At 42.0% G+C, this 21,583-nt stretch overlaps 1 protein-coding gene across 4 annotated transcripts in view; it reads left to right on the forward strand.

Moving 5' to 3' along the window:
* The window catches only part of RAPGEF4 (Rap guanine nucleotide exchange factor 4), a 163,866-nt gene that overhangs the window by 9,879 nt on the left and 132,404 nt on the right, over window positions 1-21,583 (forward strand). For 3 of the 4 annotated variants that reach the window (XM_075093465.1, XM_075093464.1, XM_075093466.1), the window contains exons 2-4: window positions 4,406-4,548; window positions 5,683-5,771; window positions 19,935-20,081. In XM_075093465.1, the coding sequence (XP_074949566.1) occupies window positions 4,406-4,548; window positions 5,683-5,771; window positions 19,935-20,081 (379 nt within the window). Of the gene's footprint in view, window positions 1-4,405; window positions 4,549-5,682; window positions 5,772-19,934; window positions 20,082-21,583 lie in introns of those variants that run through there. The other variant, XM_075093469.1, reaches the window with a different exon arrangement.

The following is a 21,583-nucleotide window of genomic DNA, read 5'->3' on the forward strand; positions in this document are numbered from 1 at the left end:
GAGAGGACAAGGGGGAATGGACACAAGTTGCTCTTGGGGAGATTCCGATTGGACACCAGAGGGAAATTTTTCACACTGAGGACAGTCAATCATTGGAATAATCTCCCCAGGGAAGTGGTTGACTCGGCCATGTTGGACACCTTTAAGAGTTGTCTGGACAGGGTGCTGGGCCATCTTGTTTAGACTGTGCTCTTCCCAGAAAGGTTGGACTAGATGATCCCTGAGGTCCCTTCCAGCCTGAGATTCTGTGATTCTGTTATTCTGTGACTTCAGGTGCTGTGATAGGGTCTCTGGAAAAGCCTTTCCAGAGGCTTTGGGAGCCATGTAGGGAGTGTAGGGAGATTCACTTCCTTGGGGTTGACATTTGCAGCCCATCTCCGTGGTTTGGGAATGGTTCCTTTCTGGATTAATACTACTGCCTCCTACCGGTGTGACTAAGGTAACATTAAAGCTTGAATAATTCTCCATCTGCCATCAGTAATACTTTTCTAATTAATAGGTTTAATCATTACTGTTCTAAGGAATATATTATAATGTTAACTGTTTGAATATTATTCCAAAGCTATGCTTTTAAAAAAGCCAAGTTTACAGCAATTTAGTAAGATAGCTGCAATGAGAACTCGTTAATTTAATGATGATGACAACAGCTACAATGATGATAATTTTATTTATAATTTATTGCCTTCAACAACTACTTGAAAGGAGGTTGTAGTGAGGTGGGTGTTGGTCTCTTTCCCCAAGTTACTAGTGATAGGACGAGAGGAAAGGGTCTCAAGCTGCATCAGGGAGGTTTAGATTGGATATTAGGAAAAATTTGTGCCCTGAAAGAGTGGTCAGGCATTGGAACAGGCTGCCTAGAGAGGTGGTGGAGTCGCCATCCCTGGAGGTGTTCAAAAAACCTGTAGACACGGCACTTCAGGGCATAGTTTAGGAGACATGGTAGTGTTGGGTTGATGGTTGGTCTTAATGATCCTAGAGGTCTTTTCTTGATGATCCTAGAGGTCTTTTTGAACCTTAATGATTCTATGACTCTGATTAAAAGACACTTTGTAGAAAGTGGTCAAACTTTGCCTGAGTTTTGCAGGCATGTGGAAAAGCAGTTAATTGATGCCATAGTATTTTATTATCCTCATTATGCTCTCTCACTAAGTAAAACCATCCTTTTGAAACCAGTGTCATTGTTATAGATTATAAGCACTTAATAGAAATAAGTGTGAGTGCTACTTCTGTTACGGTTACACTGCAATCTTGAGTTTTTATACAGGCAAAATTCCCTGTCCTCATAAGGACTAAGGACCACCGCAGCTTGGGACTCCTACTGTTAGTTAATTCCTTACTCCTAAACATTGAGGACATTTCCCAGGAGCTCTGATCAAATCCAAAGGGATTTTGTTGTCAGACAACTTGGATTCTAGTTCGTATTTGTGCTTATACACAATCTTAACCAAACAGCTACATCTTAAAATAGGTGTTTGGCTGTGTGTCTCATTTGAGAGAAATTAATAAGTTGTTATTCTGGGGTACAATTAAGATTCTGTGCATGTTTCTGTGCTGGCTGCTTTTTTTTTTTTTTTTTGGGTAAAACACAGCTGGAGGAGAAGGTACCTTTTTAAAGACAGGTTAATGGTTAAATCATTCACTGAAAGCCTCTCACAAATTCTAGCTTCGTTTCCAAATGTGCAGGATCAAAGTGTGTGCCCTCCCAGTAAAAATACTTGTGGAAGTTTAGTTGCACACAGTAATACTAAACCCAGTATATTTTGAAGAAAGGGTACTGAAACAAACGGCTTGCAGTAATGAATTGTTAAGAAACATTGTAAGGAGTATAACAATCTTCAGATTACTACTATGTATATTAATTAGAAGTTTGGATTCCTTCTTTTCCTTAGAGCATGTCAGCGTGTCCCCCTTCAAATGGCCACTTTGTGTACTCCACGTGGAAGTAACTGCTGCTAATAAAAAGCGCTGTAGCTCATCTGCTTGCTAAACTAAGCCACTAGGAGCACACAACTTTAATTTGATATCTAAATCAAACTCCCAATAAATATGGAGTTTGGTTTCTCACTGCTGTGCTGATGTTTAAAACTGAAAAGCATGGCTCAGCTACCTGTGAGAATGCTTGTCCTTCCATGTTGACTCACTTCACTGGGGTCATGAAGCAGTTTTGTCAGAAGAAAGAGCTTTTCCTGCAGTTCACCTGCCTCACACAAGACACTCCTTGCCACATCAGCGGAAGTGAGCCCTGCTGTCACCTTCTTCTGAACTAGATGGAAACCCTGTCTCTTGAGCCTTCAGCAACTCTCGGGGAAAAAGGCTGCAAGTCTATAAAATAAACCCCCCAAATCTTGTCCTTTTCACAGGACCAGAAGTGGAAGAGATTTCTGTACTCACATTTCAGAAAGAGCACCGAGAGACCAGTGTTGATTAAGTTTATACAACTCGCTGCAAGTTGTTTGCTAACTTTTTGTTTGCTTTTTCCCTCTGCATCAAACAATTAAAAACACTGAACACTGAGATCGTACAGTCAATTCTATGCAATGACTTAAACAGGAGTCAGCTATGAGCAGCTGTATGAATGAAACACTCTCAGACACAGTTTTTCTAGGAAAAGGGGATATTCTGAGAATGGTCTCCCTTTTTTCCCCTGTCAGGTTTAGCTGTTAATTTTGAGAGTCCATAAATTAAGGGAGTTAGTGTTGCAAGTGCTAGTGTAGTTTGGGTAGGGAACTTGAATAAACGGGTTTTAAATCTGTGTGAAAGCTGCATCTCCTAATCTTCTTAAAAGGATTTTGACAAGAGAGTTAATGCTTATTAATACCTGTCAGCTAGTGCACAGTTATAAAAAAGGAATGGGTGAAAATCTTACTTGAAATATTTCAAAAGGGAGCTGTTGTAGTTGGTTGTGGTTTGAAGTGGTAAGAGGATGTCACTGTGATGTAGAAGTAACTGTATACACCAGAGAGATATTATTCTCATCTGTAGTTAATAAGGGTAAATTGGAGTGTAAATGAAGATAGAGATTTAATCCCTCCTAGACTTAATCTAATAAGAAAGATGAGAGACAGAGATTCAATATAAGTAGGACCTGGGCTTCTTCCTTGAGATGAAGTTTTGGAACCTTTAAGTCTTTGATTCCAAAGAGGAATCTTTGAAAAAAATCATGTTGGAGGGAATGCTTATACTTTGTAAGTGTACTTTGAGTATAGTTTGAGTGCTTAACATTGTTACGGTGTAACAATAAGATGATAAAGATATGTATTTGTGAATTTAGTCTTCGTTCATTGTAAAATACCTGACTTCTGTTCATTTAGAAGCTCATCCACTGGCTAAAAGAACATTTTTGTCAGTAAAATTAACTAGTGGCATTTGAGTGATAGGTCTAATGATCACAGAGAGTTGTCTGTCTTTCCGGTGCCCCTTTATACATAAATGGTTTCTGCATCTGATCCAACATGATCTCCTAGGAACGTTCTGATTCTTTCTGTGTGTAGTGGTAGGCATTTAGTCTGTTATGAAAGATTCTTTCTAATACTATTAGTCAGTGGTTGGCTTACCTGCTGATTCATAATGTTTGATGAAGTTAAAATTTATGTTTTGGAGCTAATTCACTTTAGTTTCATGAATATCTAGTAGTTTTCTGAACCTGCTGAACTGCTGGTCCATATGCTACTTTGCTGGAGGGAGTTCTAGAATTTTATTTTTCTTGAAATCTTGTTTTTTTAAAGTTCTAACTGTCATAGTTTTTAAATATTTTAAATATTTGGTTTAAAACTTTTTACCCTTACCAATTACAGCTTAAGATTCTTGCTTACATGTTTAATTTGTCCAACATTAAGATACAGGAACTGCGTGAAAGAGCATGTACTTATTAAAGTTGTCTTTCTTGCTTGCATGTGAGAAAACAGAACACTCAAGTTAGTTTGTACCCAGTAAAATGTGGAAGAGCGATGTGGATATAGGAGTTACTGCTGATATCTAAAGCTTTTCTTTTATCCAGGTAGAAAACTTCTATTTTGAGCACTGATTCCACAGACCTCTTGTATGTTTGGACATCTGTTTATTCATGTTCTCATACAAACTTAAAACTAAGTATCATTCTAAGCTCTTCAGGGTAAGGAGTGTGTCATCATATATACTTTTACAGTAATTGCTACAGCAGGACTTTGGTGCTAAATGGGGCTTCTGGACATTGCCTGGGTTGAAATGATAATAAACATGTTCAAGTTGATAACAGACAGTTGTTAGGATGTTTTGGAAGGGTTTCATTATGTACCTGTGAAATGCATTTTGATTGGTTTATAATATAGTGTGATGTTTAATGCTAACATTTGTAAGTTTGGTGCGTGGAGGTGGGGATGTTTGTCTGATAAAGCCCTTGAGAATTTTGTCCTTTGTTTCCTTGCAGGCCTTTGGAACGTTCCAGTGAAGATGTAGATATAATATTCACACGACTGAAGGAAGTGAAGGCTTTTGAGAAATTTCATCCAAACCTTCTCCAGCAGATATGTCTCTGTGGATATTACGAAAATCTGGAAAAAGGGATCACATGTAAGAGAGCTTCATATGATGATCTATTTTATGTAGATGAAATTGGGGGTTAGGCTAGGATTGTGTCTAGGAGATCAATGAGGGAACACTACCAGGGGAACGGCCATAAAAGTGTTTACAGTCATAGCCATGGGGGAAGGCAAGACTAAAGTGCTGCTTGCTCTACAAATACAGTGTATAGTGAATCTATCGTAACAAGGCACACATTATTGGATTTAGGACTCTGCCACTGTTTTGTTGAAATATTAGCAGCAAATCATTGCACTTAAGCCTCATTCTTTCCCTGTAAATGTATTATTGATCTCTTTTGTAGGTGCTTTGTGACATCAGGGGCAACAGTGTATCACCAAGGCATATTAATAGTAGTGTGTGGTTTGCAGTCACTGTGTGTAGCATGACAGACTTGCAGAGGTGCATACTGCTGTGAAGTGCAACAGCTCTGTGCCTGCTCTGGCAGCCCATGTGCCAGATGGGGGTAGACAGCTGTGCTTGGTCTGTGAAACTGAGATGGAAGTAGGTGGTGGTCCTGTGATGGGAATGTGTGAGTTCCCAGAGCTGTACCAGGCTAATAGCTGATGGAGACATGTGGTGTTTGGTAGAGTCTCAGGTACACCTCAGGTAAATCTGTCATGCTTTAGGCACACAGCACTGGGGTTTGCTTAGAGTAATAGGAATTCTGATGTACTGTAATCACACAGTTGGAATGCCTGAATATCAAAGTCCTGCAGTTGCTTCTCATCCAGAACTCTTACTGAAGTCAGTGGGAGCTGTGTCTGCATTGGAAGATTCTGAATTTCAAAGGAACATTGTTCAGAAAGTCTTTTTTGGGATTCTTTTGATTGTTTGTTTTGTTTATTAACTAAGATATCAGTAAGAGAGAAGCAAAGTGGGGAAAAGAGTAAAGCAATTCCATGTGCTTTCATTGTTTCTGTAGTGTATTGACCAGTTTACTAAAATACATGCTTTCCAGTGTCATTGGAAATACTATTGTGATAGTAAGTAAGTAGTCCGATATGGGGAATTCTGTAGTGCCAGCAGTCACTACAGCAGTACAGTAATATGAGGGGAAAATGTTTTTTTTTAATGTTGCTAAACTTAGAGATCACTCTTATTTAAAAAATTTCATCTTTCCAGTATTCCGTCAGGGTGATATTGGGACGAACTGGTATGCTGTTCTGACAGGATCACTGGATGTGAAGGTTTCTGATACAAGCAACCACCAGGTAAAATAGATTTTTCACTGAAACCATCCAGTTAGTAGTACAAAGAAAGGGCATGACTTATGCTGAGGTAGATAACAACGACATATATCATACGGATATTTTGTCTTATCACAAGCATGTTTCCCTGAGTCTCCTTTAGTCTCAGCAGTCCTTTGTCTTTGGAGGCAAATCATGCCATTGATTTCAAGAAAACTGAAGTGTAATGCTCTGAAAAGGCATTTACATTTTAATATGAAACAAGACTCCTCTGTCTTTTCTAATAGTGCCATGTGAAGTTAAGCTAAAGATCTGAGAGTTGTTAATTCATTCCCTGGAAATATTTTAATTCAGTCCTTGTTCATAAGGTTCAAACCAAACCCACCAACAGTGCAGTGTGATAACAGCATGCTGCAGTCATCACTGCAAGAATGGAAAATTATTACAGTAATAGCAGAGTATTGGAACTGCTGCCATGTTAGACCAGAAGCCTGGAGGCAATACCTATTCAGTGTTAAGAAACAGAAGAACAAGTAAAATTCCCCCAAAACTGCAAGCGATTTCTCAGTATCTTGACACTCCTGGATTTATAAAATTGGGAATTTAGAGTAAATAAAAAAAAAAAAGGATGAGATATTTCTCCTGGAGAGAGTCTCCCACCCATGTTGTCTAATGTCATGCTGACAAGTCATGTACTTCCTGCTGTGAGCTGAGTCTTCTGTGAAGGCATCGAGTGCCATTCCTTGCTCCTATGTTTGAGATCAGGGGTTGTCCCATCGTATAGCTCAGCATGGAGTCATACGTCTGACATGTGACTCATTTTGCCTTCACATGGGTGGTATGGCTTCCCAGGACCTGAAGTATAACACTAGCCCTTTTTCACACCTTGACTGAATATAGCATGTGTGGGGTGGTGGTGGTTTATTCTTTGCCCAAAGTTTGGCTGACTGGGGAAAGTTTCTCGCTTATAGAATATTGGCAGAAATTGGATTTTTTACTTTGTTGATACTGCATCACCAGTGAAATTGGGTCAGAACGCAAGTCAGGGCAGTGCGTGAGCACTGGGTCTTTCTACTACTTACAGTAAAATGATAGATACAGAAGGAACTTCTCTCATATCATTATTTTTAGCAACCTCTTCACTATACTAAGTAGAGCCTGACTGAGAATATAGCCTAATTTGAGCAATTCTCAGGATGGCCTGGCTATCATTAGTATTGTCACATTTTGGAACAGTACTGGGCTTTTATGAGACACTTTTCTGTGCAGGTCTAAAGCAATCAGGAATGTTTTCTGGTGTTTGCCGAAAGATGGCACTGCGCTGTTGTTAAGAACCAATGCTCTTTACTGAATCAGAAAGAAATATATATGCAAAAGTGTTCTGGATATGGAAGTTAAACTAAGAATCTGCTTCGAGTGTTGATTTGTTCTGTTAGACGGAGAACGGAACACTTCAGCGTTTTAAGAAACCTAATGTAAATCTTTTTTTCTGCTTATTCAGGTTCACTGCATTTTCCTGCCAATTGGAAACTATAGAACTACAATTTATGTAGAAATCATATTCTGCAGTAATTTCTTAACCTCAAGTTTCCTTCTCACAGGAACAATGAACTGGATTCTTACCACTTACCTTATGGCCTAGTTGCCATAGGATAAAGCCTCACTGCCAAAAGCACAGCAGCTCATGCATTTACCATTCCAGTGCTGGATAAGTTTAGTGGCTGGGGACTCTTAAATAGTATTTGTATCCAATATTTTCTCTGGTTTTGCTCCAGCTTGGTGTTTATACCATGTCCCTCCTTGTCCGTTCTTGGTCTCCTGCTCCTTGTCCTGCCTTTAGCCCCTGGGTGCCCTGTTCATCTTGCCTGGACTTCCTTGTTGGCATGCTGCTGGTCGTTCTTGAGCTTGAAGTACTTGCTAGCACTCCCTGCCTACTGTGCTCACTGCAAACCCAGATGACAGGGGAAATACAGTGTAGGTCCACAGGTGGGCAGCTTTGTGCTCAGGCTAGGAGTGGATGACCAGTGCTTAAGGTGTAGGGGTGCTTGTAACCTACCCTGGAGCACATTTTTGAGTAACAGCAAAGTTACAGTAATGATTAATTGCTCTGCTGTTACTATTATACTATAAATGGCACTAATGCTAATGAGAAACTTCTAGCAGAGCCGAAGAAATACAGAAATCTACCTGATTTTACAAGTTTAGAAGCTTGTAGTCTCAGACAGAGTACAGAAGGACTATACCATCGTTTCTAGGAAGAGAGAAACTAACTTTGTATTTAGGTTCCTATTGGTTAAAAAGTCTTTAGACATGACTACTAATCTTTCAATACTTAAGATGAGCAGGAGGATGTACTAGATGATCTGAGTTTTCTTGCAGCTTGAGTTATTCTATGATTATATGATGATGCCTACAGTATTAATGTAAATATGGAAAATCAATTATCTCAAATAAAAAGATATCAGTCCCACTTTTACTAGGTGTTTATTTGTCTACCTGGGTAACTTAAATTTCAGCAACCTGGGGATAAATACGTTGTGTAGCAGCTACCATGTGCTAACTCTTTATGCAGTCACCTTTGGTGTTTGGTGGTTTTCTCCCATTAAAAGTGCAGTAAGTGATTGTGCTCTTGGTGCTTACTAAGAATGTCTTAATGGCCTTTGCTCCTCCAGAGGCATGTAGTTACATGTCTTGCACTAGAAATTATGTCTAAATGTACTAATGGATCAAGGTTTTGATGTAGCTAGTGACGTATTAATTCATACACATACTTGCTGCACATTAGCTTACTCATGCAGAAACCTGTGATTTCTCACAGAAAATGTTAGTAATGCTGATTAGGACCAAGTTGAAAATTCATATAAACAGAAATATTAACATTACCTATTATTTGCTGTTATGATAAGAGGAAGCATTCCATGTACTCATTTAAATGTTTTAATAAAGACAAACACACATATTTAGGATCTCATAAAGCCTCACTTTCACTTTGGTTTGGAAAAATCCTTTCTGACTGCTTGCAAAACTGTATTATGTCACAAGAGGGCAGTGTTAGAATACGTAACATGGTACAGGCAATATTTAATACTCAAATGGCTCATTTGAAAATCATATTCAACTATTTACAATATATCTGTTTTAAAGGGTTTGAGCAGAGCAGATTTTCTCTTACTGTTAGTTCATTTCCACTGAAGTGGTAAAATACGCTAGCTGCTGACGATCATGATAGTAATTTAATTTGCCGTTGAAATGGGACAATACAATTTGCAATACAGAGTTCTGACAGGATTACCCATCCAGTACCTTCTGAATGGTAGCTGATCTGCTTTCTATACAAATTATTTATGAAATTTCTGGCTATTCAACAATCAAGAAGAGACTGAAGAGGACTTTTTTTTTTTAAGATAAAAATGTCACACTCTGAATTGTAGAGGTAAGTGTAGTGAACGGTTTTGGTCGTGCCTCAACTTATTTGTAAAAAATACCTTGATAAATATTGCACTTAAAAGTCACACAAAGACTTAGTAAGTCACCTTCAGAATAAACAGAAAATGCAGCCTGTTTATAATCTATGAAAAAGAGGTCTTTACCCTCAGTTATGAACAGATTCTGAATTTTTATTTGGCACTGTTACCTACCCATGTTACAACCAAGGCATACAGTAATAAAAGTTCATCTTAGAGATATCCCTAGTTTGGTGTTGTCTTAAAAATACTGCTGTCTGCCTTGTATATGTTTAATTTTTGAACTCTATTTTGAAAATTACCAGGTTCATGAAGGATGACTGTTGGTAATATCTTAGAATAAAGCTGGGAATAAATGCATTATGGCAAAAGCATCAGTGTGACATCTTTGCCATATTCTACAACATTGTTTTACTCAATTAGATTCAGAGCCTTTTACCCCAAATTATTAAGATTTCTGTTCCTATCTGATAAAAAGGGAAGGAATGAAGAGAAGAAAGACAAAACCCAAATTTGATCTGCAGTTTTGCTGTACTCTGCCAGCTGAATCACAGTGTGTGCTGGGGGCTATTGCTAGTTTGTCTTGCCTGTATTTTGGTGTTTTTTTTTTTTAAACTGATCAGATGCTAAAAACAGACCAAACTGAACACAAAGCATTGACTTTACAAACAACCTATGTGAAGTCAAGGCATAGTTTGTACTGTAGTCTGTAGTGCAGTGTAAATATGCCCAAGCTAGCTTTAAATTATTTAGTTTGATCATGAGAACTGCTCTACCCATTGTAAGACAGAGATTGGCTGGACTAATGTACTTAGCTGAGAAACAGGGTGTGTTGGCCTGTGCTAAGTTCCACAGTGTCATTGTTGTACTAATTTTAGTTTTGAACTTAGCTTATTGAAAGTTAATATAGAAAAATAATTTCAATTCTTTCTGCCAGGTAAACTAGCAAAAGGTCCCAAGACATTGCAAGTAGCTTTTAGAGGATCAGATAGAAAGGTATGCAACTAATGAATGTTATTGCAGTACAATTTGTCTGATATGTAAATATTTTAATTAAGAACTAGAAGAGAAGTTGGTCACAGTCTTTCTAGAAGCATAATGCCTCCTTTAAGCAAATCACCTTGTCTTGCATAAAGAGGATTCCCTAACATATGTTGGAGGGACACAGGTGCAGAGGTGAGTTGAAGGTACAATGTGTGGGAAAATGATGAAATGAAAACCAAACTAGCTACATCAACTCCCTTATAAACTCAAAATACTGAATAAACTAAAATTTCAAAGGAAAGTGCCAAATCTCTTTCAACCTAGCGCTCATAATTTTTTTTCCTGTTTTCTTCATTTCTCTTTCAGACACCATGGTTTTGTTTACACACAGTACAAAAGTTCTATTTGCCAGGTTGGAAAATAGAAAGTGGCGCAAGTCAGGGACGGGCATGCAGGGATGTGACTTGTGATGGTGGGGGAGGGAATAAGGCAGAGCCTTGATTCTGGTTCTCATCCATTCCATAGAATGGTCGTACAAATTCAATAATGTTTTAGATTGATGGGGGGGAGATTTAGCAACTCTCTCACTGCATGTGTCTCACCTGCCAGTGAGAGTCAGTGAAACTAAATACACAAACAGCCTCTGATTTGAACGCTACCATTTTCTAGTGTGTTCAAAGGACAGATAGCAATGGAAACAATATCATCTTTTTAAGTCTTTAATACAGCCTTTTAAACAGCTGTGTGAATTTTAGCTGGTTACCAGCAGCTAGAATCCCCTGCTGCTTCTGGGATTGCAGGGGGGAACAGCAAACTGAGTTTTGAGCTGCCAGCAATCCTCCTGAAGTCTACACTGAACAGCAGGAGATTCTTGAGTGTAAGGTTAACAGGCGTAATAGGAAACACACACCTGATTCCCCAGGAGGCTGGAGATGTATAAACAAAGGGCAGAGAGAAAATGGGGCTCTGAAGGCTTGCTCCCTAGCTGGCTGCGAAACTGCATCTCAATGGAGAGCAATGATGGCTGGGGAAAAAACTTTCACTAGACAGAAGCCTGGACTTTTCTTTAATGAATGTAGATGGAACTATTTCAGCTCCTTGACTTAACACCCCATAGTTTTAATTTATGTCTCAGGCTGAACAACTGCCTCATCAGAAGTTATCTTAGGAAGTCATTCTTTGACACAACACCTTTCCTTTTCTCTTCTCCTCTATTCTGTCTTTAAAGATATATTCTTTAGGGTTGTAAAGAATCAAGAAAGGTAAAGGGTTTCAAAGGAGTTTATTTTTTTGGAGGGAGAGAAGGGAGTGAGAAAGAAGTTGGAAGATGTAAATATTGCTTATGATCCACCTAATGGAAAAGTTTCTTTTTCTGCCAGGGTATTTGGTTATTCTGCCCTAAACAGAGATCTTTTATCTGAACTTTCTAAGTAAAGTTGAGAATAATGTATTGGAGACCTGGAGATCAAATTTTTTGTGAGCGGTAGGCACATTTTCTTTGTAGCTCCTTTGATTGCAATTGTGAGTATGGTAGCATGCATATAGTGTTTCAGCTCTGAAAGGTAAGCTTGTTAAGGCAGAACTTTAGTGTATAGCCTGTATTATAGGCTATTTGTAGAGACTTCTTTTTAGGTGCCTAGTTGCTCATTCCCAAATATTCTTTCTTTTAAACAGTGTCCGTTCATATTTGCCTTCCTTGAAAATTTATTTCTGACAAGTTGGTGGATTCTTCCGAGATCTTTTCTGAGACATAGTTGATTTTGTTTCCCCGAACACATAATTTTGTGTGGTAATATCTGTGCAAAAGCAATTTGCTATGGTTCAGGAAACTGGACTATTATGGGTATTAGTCTTTGTAATGCAATTATAAAGCTACTAACTTGATCTTAATAACATTTGCCTATTACCACTTATTAGATGCATGAAAGGAAAACAATGCAATTTTAAACACAGAAACTGATGCTGAAATATGTGCATGCATCTCTCCTGGATTATCGGCCACAAGGATGTAGTAAATGGGATGACTATTTTCTGTTTTTGTATTTGTAGACATTTCATGAATCCTACATTTTAGAATTAAACTGTATTTCTAATGTATCAAGTAAAATTAGCATGTGTTTGTATATGTTTATGTGTATTTGTCTGTGTGCATTATGATTTCCTTAGTAAAGTGCAGTCTGTATCAGTTTAAATTTTTAATGCTGTTGATATTTTTAAAAAAATTACTCAAAAGACAGTCAGTTAAGGCCCATCTTAGAGACATACGTAAGTGTTCAGCTTCAAGCCTGTGCTCAGGAACATAGCAGCTTGTAAACCTAAAATAGAACATGTATCTAAAGATCTTGATTCAGCAAGTTATTTAGTTTCAAGTACTCTAATTTTTTGTCTGCAATTGCTCATAATTTATATTGGAACTATTACAGAGGAGTTCCTGGCCAAGGGAGATTGATTTAGACATCTTTCCATCACATGAAAGGCATGTGCTCAAATAGACTCTTTTGAAGTGGACTTTACTGCATGTTTGGGACCATCCTGAATATTCTATCCCAGGTTGTTTTGGACTTTCAGTAGTTTTCTTGAAATCCCTGACTTATGTGAAAAGAATTTTTTGTTTAAAGTATGGTACTTAATCGGCAGGCATCCATAAACAATTGAGAGATTTATTGGCATTTTCAACAGTGTGCTGGTTTTGGCTGAGAAGGGGTTAATTCTCCTCACTGTGGGGGTCAGCTACCTTTCCAGCTTCCCGCGCTCTGCCGCGTGGCGTGGCAGGGGGGGCTGGGAGGGGCAGGGCCATGGTGGGGGCGGCTGACCCCGACTGGCCAATGGCAGGTTCATTCCATACCATGTGACACCATGACCAGTATATTGAGGGGGGGGCAGTGGCAGCGCGCGGGCGGCGCGGCGTCGGGTCGGCGGGCGGCGAGCGGCTGCGGCGCGTGCGGTTTGTTCCGGCGGTTCGTTCCCCCTCTCCCCTCCCTTCCCCCCTCCCCCGGGGCTTTGCGCCTCTCATTGTTCTCCTTCACATTGCATTTCTACTGTTGTTTCTTTTAATTTTCATTATTAAACTGTTCTTATCCCAACCCACGAGCGTTACCCTTCTGATTCTCTCCCCCATCTACCGGTGGGGGAGTGAGCGAGCGACTGTGTGGGGCTGAGCTGCCGCTAAACCACGACAGTCTTTTTGGCGCCCAACGTGGGGCACGAGGGTTGGAGATAACAACAGCTGCTGGTCACAGCACCATGTTGTCCTTTTTGCAGTGGGTGTTAAAAATCGGTGTTGGTTGTTTGAGTCTGCTGTGTTCTGCTGTGATTAGTAATGTTTTGCCTACGAGATTTGTTATACAAACACTCGTTTTCAGCTTTACCTGGTATTTGGGGTTTTTGCTGAAACCGTTACTGTACTTCGGATACCACCTTGTTGAGGCAATTAGCAATTATACCTCCTCCTCTGAGAGATTTTATATGGAGGAAATACAGAATAATACCTTTGCAACTTTGTTCTATGATGTCTGTGCCTTTGTTACAACAACGTTTTTGTATCTTGAACATCCTTGGGTGGTTAAGGTGCAGTCATTGTTAGTTTTTGGGCATGTTGTTTTGGTTTTGACTAAGCAACTTAAGAATATCACTCAGAAATCTGCCCCGAGGCTTGATAGTTACGAGTGGCAGGGCATGTGGGATAGCATGGGCAAATACCTAGGGCAGTGGGCACCCCCAGTGTTTTGGAGTTTCACCCCCGAGCAAGTGCAGAATCCTAAAAAACTAGTAGAATATTTGGAAAAAGTATGTTGTTACGCTGGGAACTCCAGAGAGACACAGATAACTGCAACGTGCTGGGGTCTGGCCCATGCATACCGAGCCCTGCTCAACAGTATTCAGTGCCCCCAGGGGGAAGAGAATGTCTCTGGATTGAAATGCAAAGTGACTGGCACTGTAGACAATCCAGCCCTGACAACAGGCACTGCAGCCACTCAAACCCCCACAACAAGTACCGGAGCTAGCTCAGAAAATAAACCCGTACCAGTATCAGTTGCCCCCATACATAAGACGAAATATTGGAAGCGGACATCAACTCGTTTAGAACGGGATGATGAAGAACCAGGGCCATCGCGGGGAGAGGAGGGAGAAGTAATAAATGAAATAGAGACCACCCGATCCCTGTCCTTAAGCGAGTTGCGAGATATGCGAAAAGATTATAGCCGTCGTTCAGGTGAGCACATTGTCACCTGGCTGCTCCGATGCTGGGATAATGGGGCCAGTAGCCTGGAACTAGAGGGAAAAGAAGCCAAACAATTGGGATCCCTTTCTGGGGAAGGGGGCGTTGACAAAGCAATTGGAAAAAAACCACAAGCCCTCAGCCTCTGGAGGCGACTCCTGTCTGGAGTGAAGGAAAGGTATCCCTTTAAAGAAGATGTTACATATCGCCCAGGAAAATGGACAACTATGGAGAAAGGCATCCAGTATCTCAGGGAATTAGCTGTGTTTGAGGTGATTTATGGTGACCTGGATGATCAACGGTCATCCAAAGATCCAGATGAAGCCGAGTGCACACGACCCATGTGGCGGAAGTTTGTACGGAGCGCACCATCTTCGCATGCAAACTCATTGGCAGTGATGTCCTGGAAAGATGACGAGACACCAACGGTGGCAGAGGTGATAGATAGGCTCCGGGATTATGACACAAATATCTCTTCCTCGCTTGTCTCTGCTGTGGAGAAACTATCCCAAGAGGTCCAGCAACTCAAAGAAGATCTGTCCTACTCCCCACCTCGACAGAGCAGTGTCTCAGCTGTTAGGAATAAGCGTCCTTTGGCTCAAAGAAGGGGATACACACCACGGGCCACCCTATGGTTCTACCTGCGTGACCACGGAGAGGACATGATGAGGTGGGATGGCAAGCCTACTTCGACCCTACAGGCACGAGTACATGAACTGCAAGGAAGAACAGTCACTCAGGGAGGCTCTTCCAGGAAAGCTGCTGCTCCAGTTTCCAGCGAGCAAGTCCCCAGACAGAGGAGTAGAAGCGCAGATTTTATTTCTAAGTGTAATAGAGGGACTCCTGATTCACATTTACAGGAAGTGAGTTGTGACTGCCATGATCAGGACTAGAGGGGCCCTGCCTCCAGCCGGGTGGAGGAAAGGGATAACCGGGCTTACTGGACTGTGTGGATCCGATGGCCTGGCACGTCCGACCCACAGGAGTATAAAGCTTTAGTGGACACCGGCGCACAGTGCACCTTAATGCCATCAAACTATATAGGGGCAGAACCCATCAGCATTGCTGGAGTGACAGGGGGATCCCAAGAGCTAACTGTATTGGAGGCCGAAGTGAGCCTAACTGGCAATGAGTGGCAGAAGCACCCCATTGTGACTGGCCCAGAGGCTCCGTGCATCCTTGGTATAGACTACCTCAGGAGAGGGTATTTCAAGGACCCAAAAGGTTACAAGTGGGCTTTTGGTGTAGCTGCCTTGGAGACGGAGGAAACTGAACAGCTGTCTACCTTGCCCGGTCTCTCAAAGGACCCTTCTGTGGTGGGGTTGCTGAAGGTCAAAGAACAACAGGTGCCAATCGCCACCACAACAGTGCACCGGCGGCAATATCGCACCAACAGAGACTCTCTGATCCCCATCCATAAACTCATTCACCAACTGAGGAGCCAAGGAGTCATCAGTAAGACCCACTCACCCTTTAACAGTCCCATATGGCCAGTCCGGAAGTCTAATGGAGAGTGGAGACTAACAGTAGACTATCGTGGCCTGAATGAAGTCACTCCACCATTGAGTGCTGCTGTGCCAGACATGCTAGAACTTCAATACGAACTGGAGTCAAAGGCGGCCAAGTGGTATGCCACAATTGATATTGCTAATGCATTCTTCTCAATCCCTCTGGCAGCAGAGTGCAGGCCACAGTTTGCTTTCACATGGAGGGGCGTCCAGTACACCTGGAATCGACTGCCCCAGGGGTGGAAACACAGTCCTACCATTTGCCATGGACTGATTCAGACTGTACTGGAACAGGGAGAAGCTCCAGAACACCTTCAATACATTGATGACATCATTGTGTGGGGCAGCACAGCAGAAGAAGTTTTTGAGAAAGGTGAGAAAATAGTCCAAATCCTTCTGAAAGCTGGTTTTGCCATAAAACAAAGTAAGGTGAAGGGACCTGCACGAGAAATCCAGTTCTTAGGAATTAAATGGCAAGACGGTCGTCGTCAGATTCCAATGGATGTGATCAACAAAATAGCAGCCATGTCTCCACCAACTAGCAAAAAGGAAACACAAGCTTTCTTGGGCGTTGTGGGTTTTTGGAGAATGCATATTCCAAATTACAGTCTGATCGTGAGCCCTCTCTATCAAGTGACCCGGAAAAAGAATGATTTCAAATGGGGCCCTGAGCAACGACAAGCCTTTGAACAGATTAAACGAGAAATAGTCCATGCAGTAGCTCTTGGGCCAGTCCGGGCAGGACAAGATGTAAAAAATGTGCTCTACACTGCAGCCGGGGAGAATGGCCCTACCTGGAGTCTCTGGCAGAAAGCACCTGGGGAGACCCGGGGTCGACCCCTAGGGTTTTGGAGTCGGGGATACAGAGGGTCTGAAGCCCGCTATACTCCAACTGAAAAAGAGATATTGGCAGCATATGAAGGGGTTCGAGCTGCTTCAGAAGTGGTTGGTACTGAAGCACAGTTGCTCCTGGCACCCCGACTGCCAGTGCTGGGCTGGATGTTCAAAGGAAACATCCCCTCTACACACCATGCAACTGATGCTACGTGGAGTAAATGGGTTGCACTGATCACCCAGCGGGCTCGAGTAGGAAACCCCAGTCGCCCAGGAATCTTGGAAGTGATTATGGACTGGCCAGAAGGCAAAGATTTTGGATTATCACCAGAGGAGGAGGTGACACGTGCTGAAGAAGCCCCACTGTATAACAAACTGCCAGAAGATGAGAAGCAATATGCCCTGTTCACTGATGGGTCCTGTCGCCTTGTGGGAAAGCACCGGAGATGGAAGGCTGCTGTATGGAGTCCTACACGACAAGTAGCAGAAACTGCTGAAGGAGAAGGTGAATCGAGCCAGTTTGCAGAGGTAAAGGCCATCCAGCTGGCCTTAGACATCGCTGAACGGGAAAAGTGGCCAGTGCTCTATCTCTATACTGACTCCTGGATGGTGGCAAATGCCCTGTGGGGCTGGCTGCAGCAATGGAAGCAAAGCAACTGGCAGCGCAGAGGCAAACCCATCTGGGCTGCCACATTGTGGCAAGATATTGCTGCCCGGGTAGAGAAACTGGTTGTAAAGGTACGGCATGTGGATGCTCACGTCCCCAAGAGTCGGGCCACTGAAGAACATCGAAACAACCAGCAGGTAGATCGGGCTGCCAAGATTGAAGTGGCTGAGGTGGATCTGGACTGGCAGCATAAGGGTGAACTATTTCTAGCTCGGTGGGCCCATGACACCTCAGGCCATCAAGGGAGAGATGCAACATACAGGTGGGCTCGTGATCGAGGGGTGGACTTGACCATGGGTATTATTGCACAGGTTATCCACGAATGTGACACATGCGCTGCAATCAAGCAAGCGAAGCGGGTAAAGCCTCTGTGGTATGGGGGACGATGGCTGAAATATAAATATGGGGAGGCCTGGCAAATTGACTATATCACACTCCCACAGACCCGCCAAGGCAAGCGCCATGTGCTTACAATGGTAGAAACAACGACTGGCTGGCTGGAAACATATCCTGTCCCCCATGCCACTGCCCGGAACACTATCCTGGGTCTTGAGAAACAAGTCCTGTGGCGACATGGCACCCCAGAGAGGATTGAGTCAGACAATGGGACTCATTTCCGAAATAGCCTCATAGACACCTGGGCCAAAGAGCACGGCATTGAGTGGGTGTATCACATCCCCTATCACGCACCAGCCTCTGGGAAAATTGAAAGGTACAATGGACTGTTAAAAACCACACTGAGAGCAATGGGGGGTGGGACATTCAAGCACTGGGATACACATTTAGCAAAAGCCACGTGGTTAGTCAACACGAGGGGATCTGCCAACCGAGCTGGCCCTGCCCAGTCAGAAATCCTACATACTGTGGAAGGGGATAGAGTCCCTGTAGTGCACACAAAAAGTATGCTGGGCAAAACAGTCTGGGTTCTTCCTGCCTCTGGCAAAGGCAAACCCATTCGTGGGATTGTTTTTGCTCGAGGACCTGGGTGCACTTGGTGGGTGATGCGGGAGGATGGAGAAATCCGATGTGTGCCTCAAGGGGATTTGATTTTGGGTGAAAACAGTCAATGAACTGAATGGCACAATGTGAACTGCTATATAATATTGTGTGTCACCTCTGTGTTGTATCAATGATATCAGAGTACGAGCCTCCCAACCCATGGAAGATCAACTATGAAACAAGCCGTGCAGCAGTGATGGAACGATGACTGACTCGGTATGCAGCAACCCAACGCCACACACCATCTCTCCCACCCGGAAAGACTGATACAACAGATGGAGCCCAGAGTCATGGACTGCGTGAACTCAATGGACATTTTAATGGACATTTTACAGGGAAGATCCATGAACTAAGGGAATGATGTCTGTGTATTATGTTAAAGGATGGGAAGGGGAGGGGTGGTGGTTGGTACGGTTGTATTGCATCATATGGGACCTGGGCATGGTGTAAGTGGTATGGAATAAGGGGTGGAGAATGTGCTGGTTTTGGCTGAGAAGGGGTTAATTCTCCTCACTGTGGGGGTCAGCTACCTTTCCAGCTTCCCGCGCTCTGCCGCGTGGCGTGGCAGGGGGGGCTGGGAGGGGCAGGGCCATGGTGGGGGCGGCTGACCCCGACTGGCCAATGGCAGGTTCATTCCATACCATGTGACACCATGACCAGTATATTGAGGGGGGGGCAGTGGCAGCGCGCGGGCGGCGCGGCGTCGGGTCGGCGGGCGGCGAGCGGCTGCGGCGCGTGCGGTTTGTTCCGGCGGTTCGTTCCCCCTCTCCCCTCCCTTCCCCCCTCCCCCGGGGCTTTGCGCCTCTCATTGTTCTCCTTCACATTGCATTTCTACTGTTGTTTCTTTTAATTTTCATTATTAAACTGTTCTTATCCCAACCCACGAGCGTTACCCTTCTGATTCTCTCCCCCATCTACCGGTGGGGGAGTGAGCGAGCGACTGTGTGGGGCTGAGCTGCCGCTAAACCACGACAAACAGAAAGGGCAAGAGTTAATTAAACTGTATGACTGCATTGCACACAGATCTTGTATATAGAGAAATGCATTATAAATACGAGAGGGTATTAGAAAGTTATGTTTACTGAGAAAACATAACAGTCAAATTTTCTTTCTGATGGGGGTAGCCTATATGTGGCAGAAATTTATATCCCAAGATTGCGTTTCTGATGCTAGTTATCCTCTGATCACCTCTGACATTTCTACAGGATCTCATCATCACAACAGTCTTTAGAGGTAGATGAACAGAGGTCATAACTTTCTTCCAAAGGTGAAGGTGACTCCTGTGTTCTCTGCTTTGCAGACAGAAATGTCTAATTCAACTGATGGTCATAGAAAATGGGAGTCCTACTTGCTTGGTAATCAGCGTATTATTTTTTTTGTTGGCACTTTTAATTATTTTTTTAAAGCAAATTGCTGAAGAATCTTAAGGCAGTGATATTATCAAATGTGACATAAAGACTTTTAAAACATCCTAGAATATTTAATATGTGTCCTTTTATTTTTAATTCAAAGGATGCTGTGACAATATGCACGCTGGGAATAGGAACTGCTTTTGGAGAGTCCATTCTGGATAACACTCCTCGCCATGCCACCATTGTTACCAGAGAATATAGCGAGCTCCTTCGAATTGAGCAGAAGGACTTTAAAGCACTTTGGGAGGTAAATTCAGACTTATTTGCAGTTTATGCATAAAAAAGTGATTTCAGCTTTTAAGTGTTTGTAATGAAATATAAGCACATTTATACCATAAGCAAAGTAATAATTCTTTTTAATTACTTTGGATAAAAATAAAAGTATTTTTACTTCTTTTTAGTGCTTCCTATTCTACATGATTACATACTCCTGTGTTTCTTTCTTGTGGCTTCTTCTAATGAAATAACTTAGGTGGAATTTCTGGTGGAATTTATTTGTATACTGGAGGTGTTGCTTTCTTAGCCTTAAAGTTGCTTCCATTGCCGGCATTTATGAGGAGAGTCTATCCTTAATATACTCTGATATTTTAAATTATTCTCCTTTACTCCTGTCTCATCATCAACTGTAAGGGGTTTAGAATTTGCAGATGGATCAAGATCACTTAAAAATTAAATTACTGATTTCATGTGAATTCCCTTAAAACTTTCCTTTGTGCAGAACGTACTGCTGAGGTTCTTCATTCTGTAATCTGTGTGTACTTTGGTATCCATGCTAGGAATACTTCATTAACATGTTACCGTGCTAAGTTGCTGAACTTCAATCGGTTTGCATTTTTGTAAGCATTAGATTTGATTTGAAAAGTGTTCTGGTAATTGGAAAGCATCCTGTTGGCCTGACCTGCACTATTGCTGATTTGTACTGCCAGCTTGTTTTAAACGTTTACTCTACAAGTTTAGGTGTTGTGTAGAGCTGTCAGATGGTGTGACAGTGTCCTAAAGTTGCAGATCTAGGGACACTAACTATATTTAAGTAGGTGGTGCTTGTAGCATTTTAGTTCAGCTTCTTTCCTAAGTCCAGACAGATAGAGGTTTTTTGGCTTTCTCTTTTCCTGAGAAAGAGCAGTATTATACTCCAAATAATTGTCCTAAGCAGTACTAAAGTAAGGGTATCAGAAATAAAATCAAATCCACAACTAGCTACACTGGCTGAGAAAACAGCACTAATATCACCTGTCTGCAAATATGTTGCCTTGAGCAGAGTTAATGGTGCAGCAGGGCCAAACCATGAAAGACCAATGTGTGAACGAAACATGCTTGCCATTGAATGCTCTGACAATATCAGATTTCATTCTTTGAATTGCATAGCTGTAATTTGTACTGGCTTTTTGGCAATGCCAACAGCTAAAAGAAAATGCTTATAAAGACACAAGGCAAATTTGAGGAAATTCACAATGCAATATTTTTCTGCAGTTCATGCTTTTTTTCTCTACAGGAGCTGCATTACGGTTTTAGACCCTGGCATTAAAAGATTAAATATGCCAGTGGTCTCATCTGTTTTAACATATGCTACACTTGCTAGTGGTCAGAAATTTTTAATGTAGATAGTGCTTTACAAGCTCATGATGAAGGAGAATAAATCCAATTGTAGGTTTCTCAAGTAACATTTTTTTTATTAACTTTTAATTGGTCTAAACAGAGTAATTTCTGCTATATCTATGACTTTCCTGCTAAGCATTCAGAGATTGTTGG

The sequence above is a fragment of the Phalacrocorax aristotelis genome, chromosome 5 (assembly GCF_949628215.1).
Source record: "Phalacrocorax aristotelis chromosome 5, bGulAri2.1, whole genome shotgun sequence".
Lineage (NCBI taxonomy): Eukaryota > Metazoa > Chordata > Aves > Suliformes > Phalacrocoracidae > Phalacrocorax > Phalacrocorax aristotelis.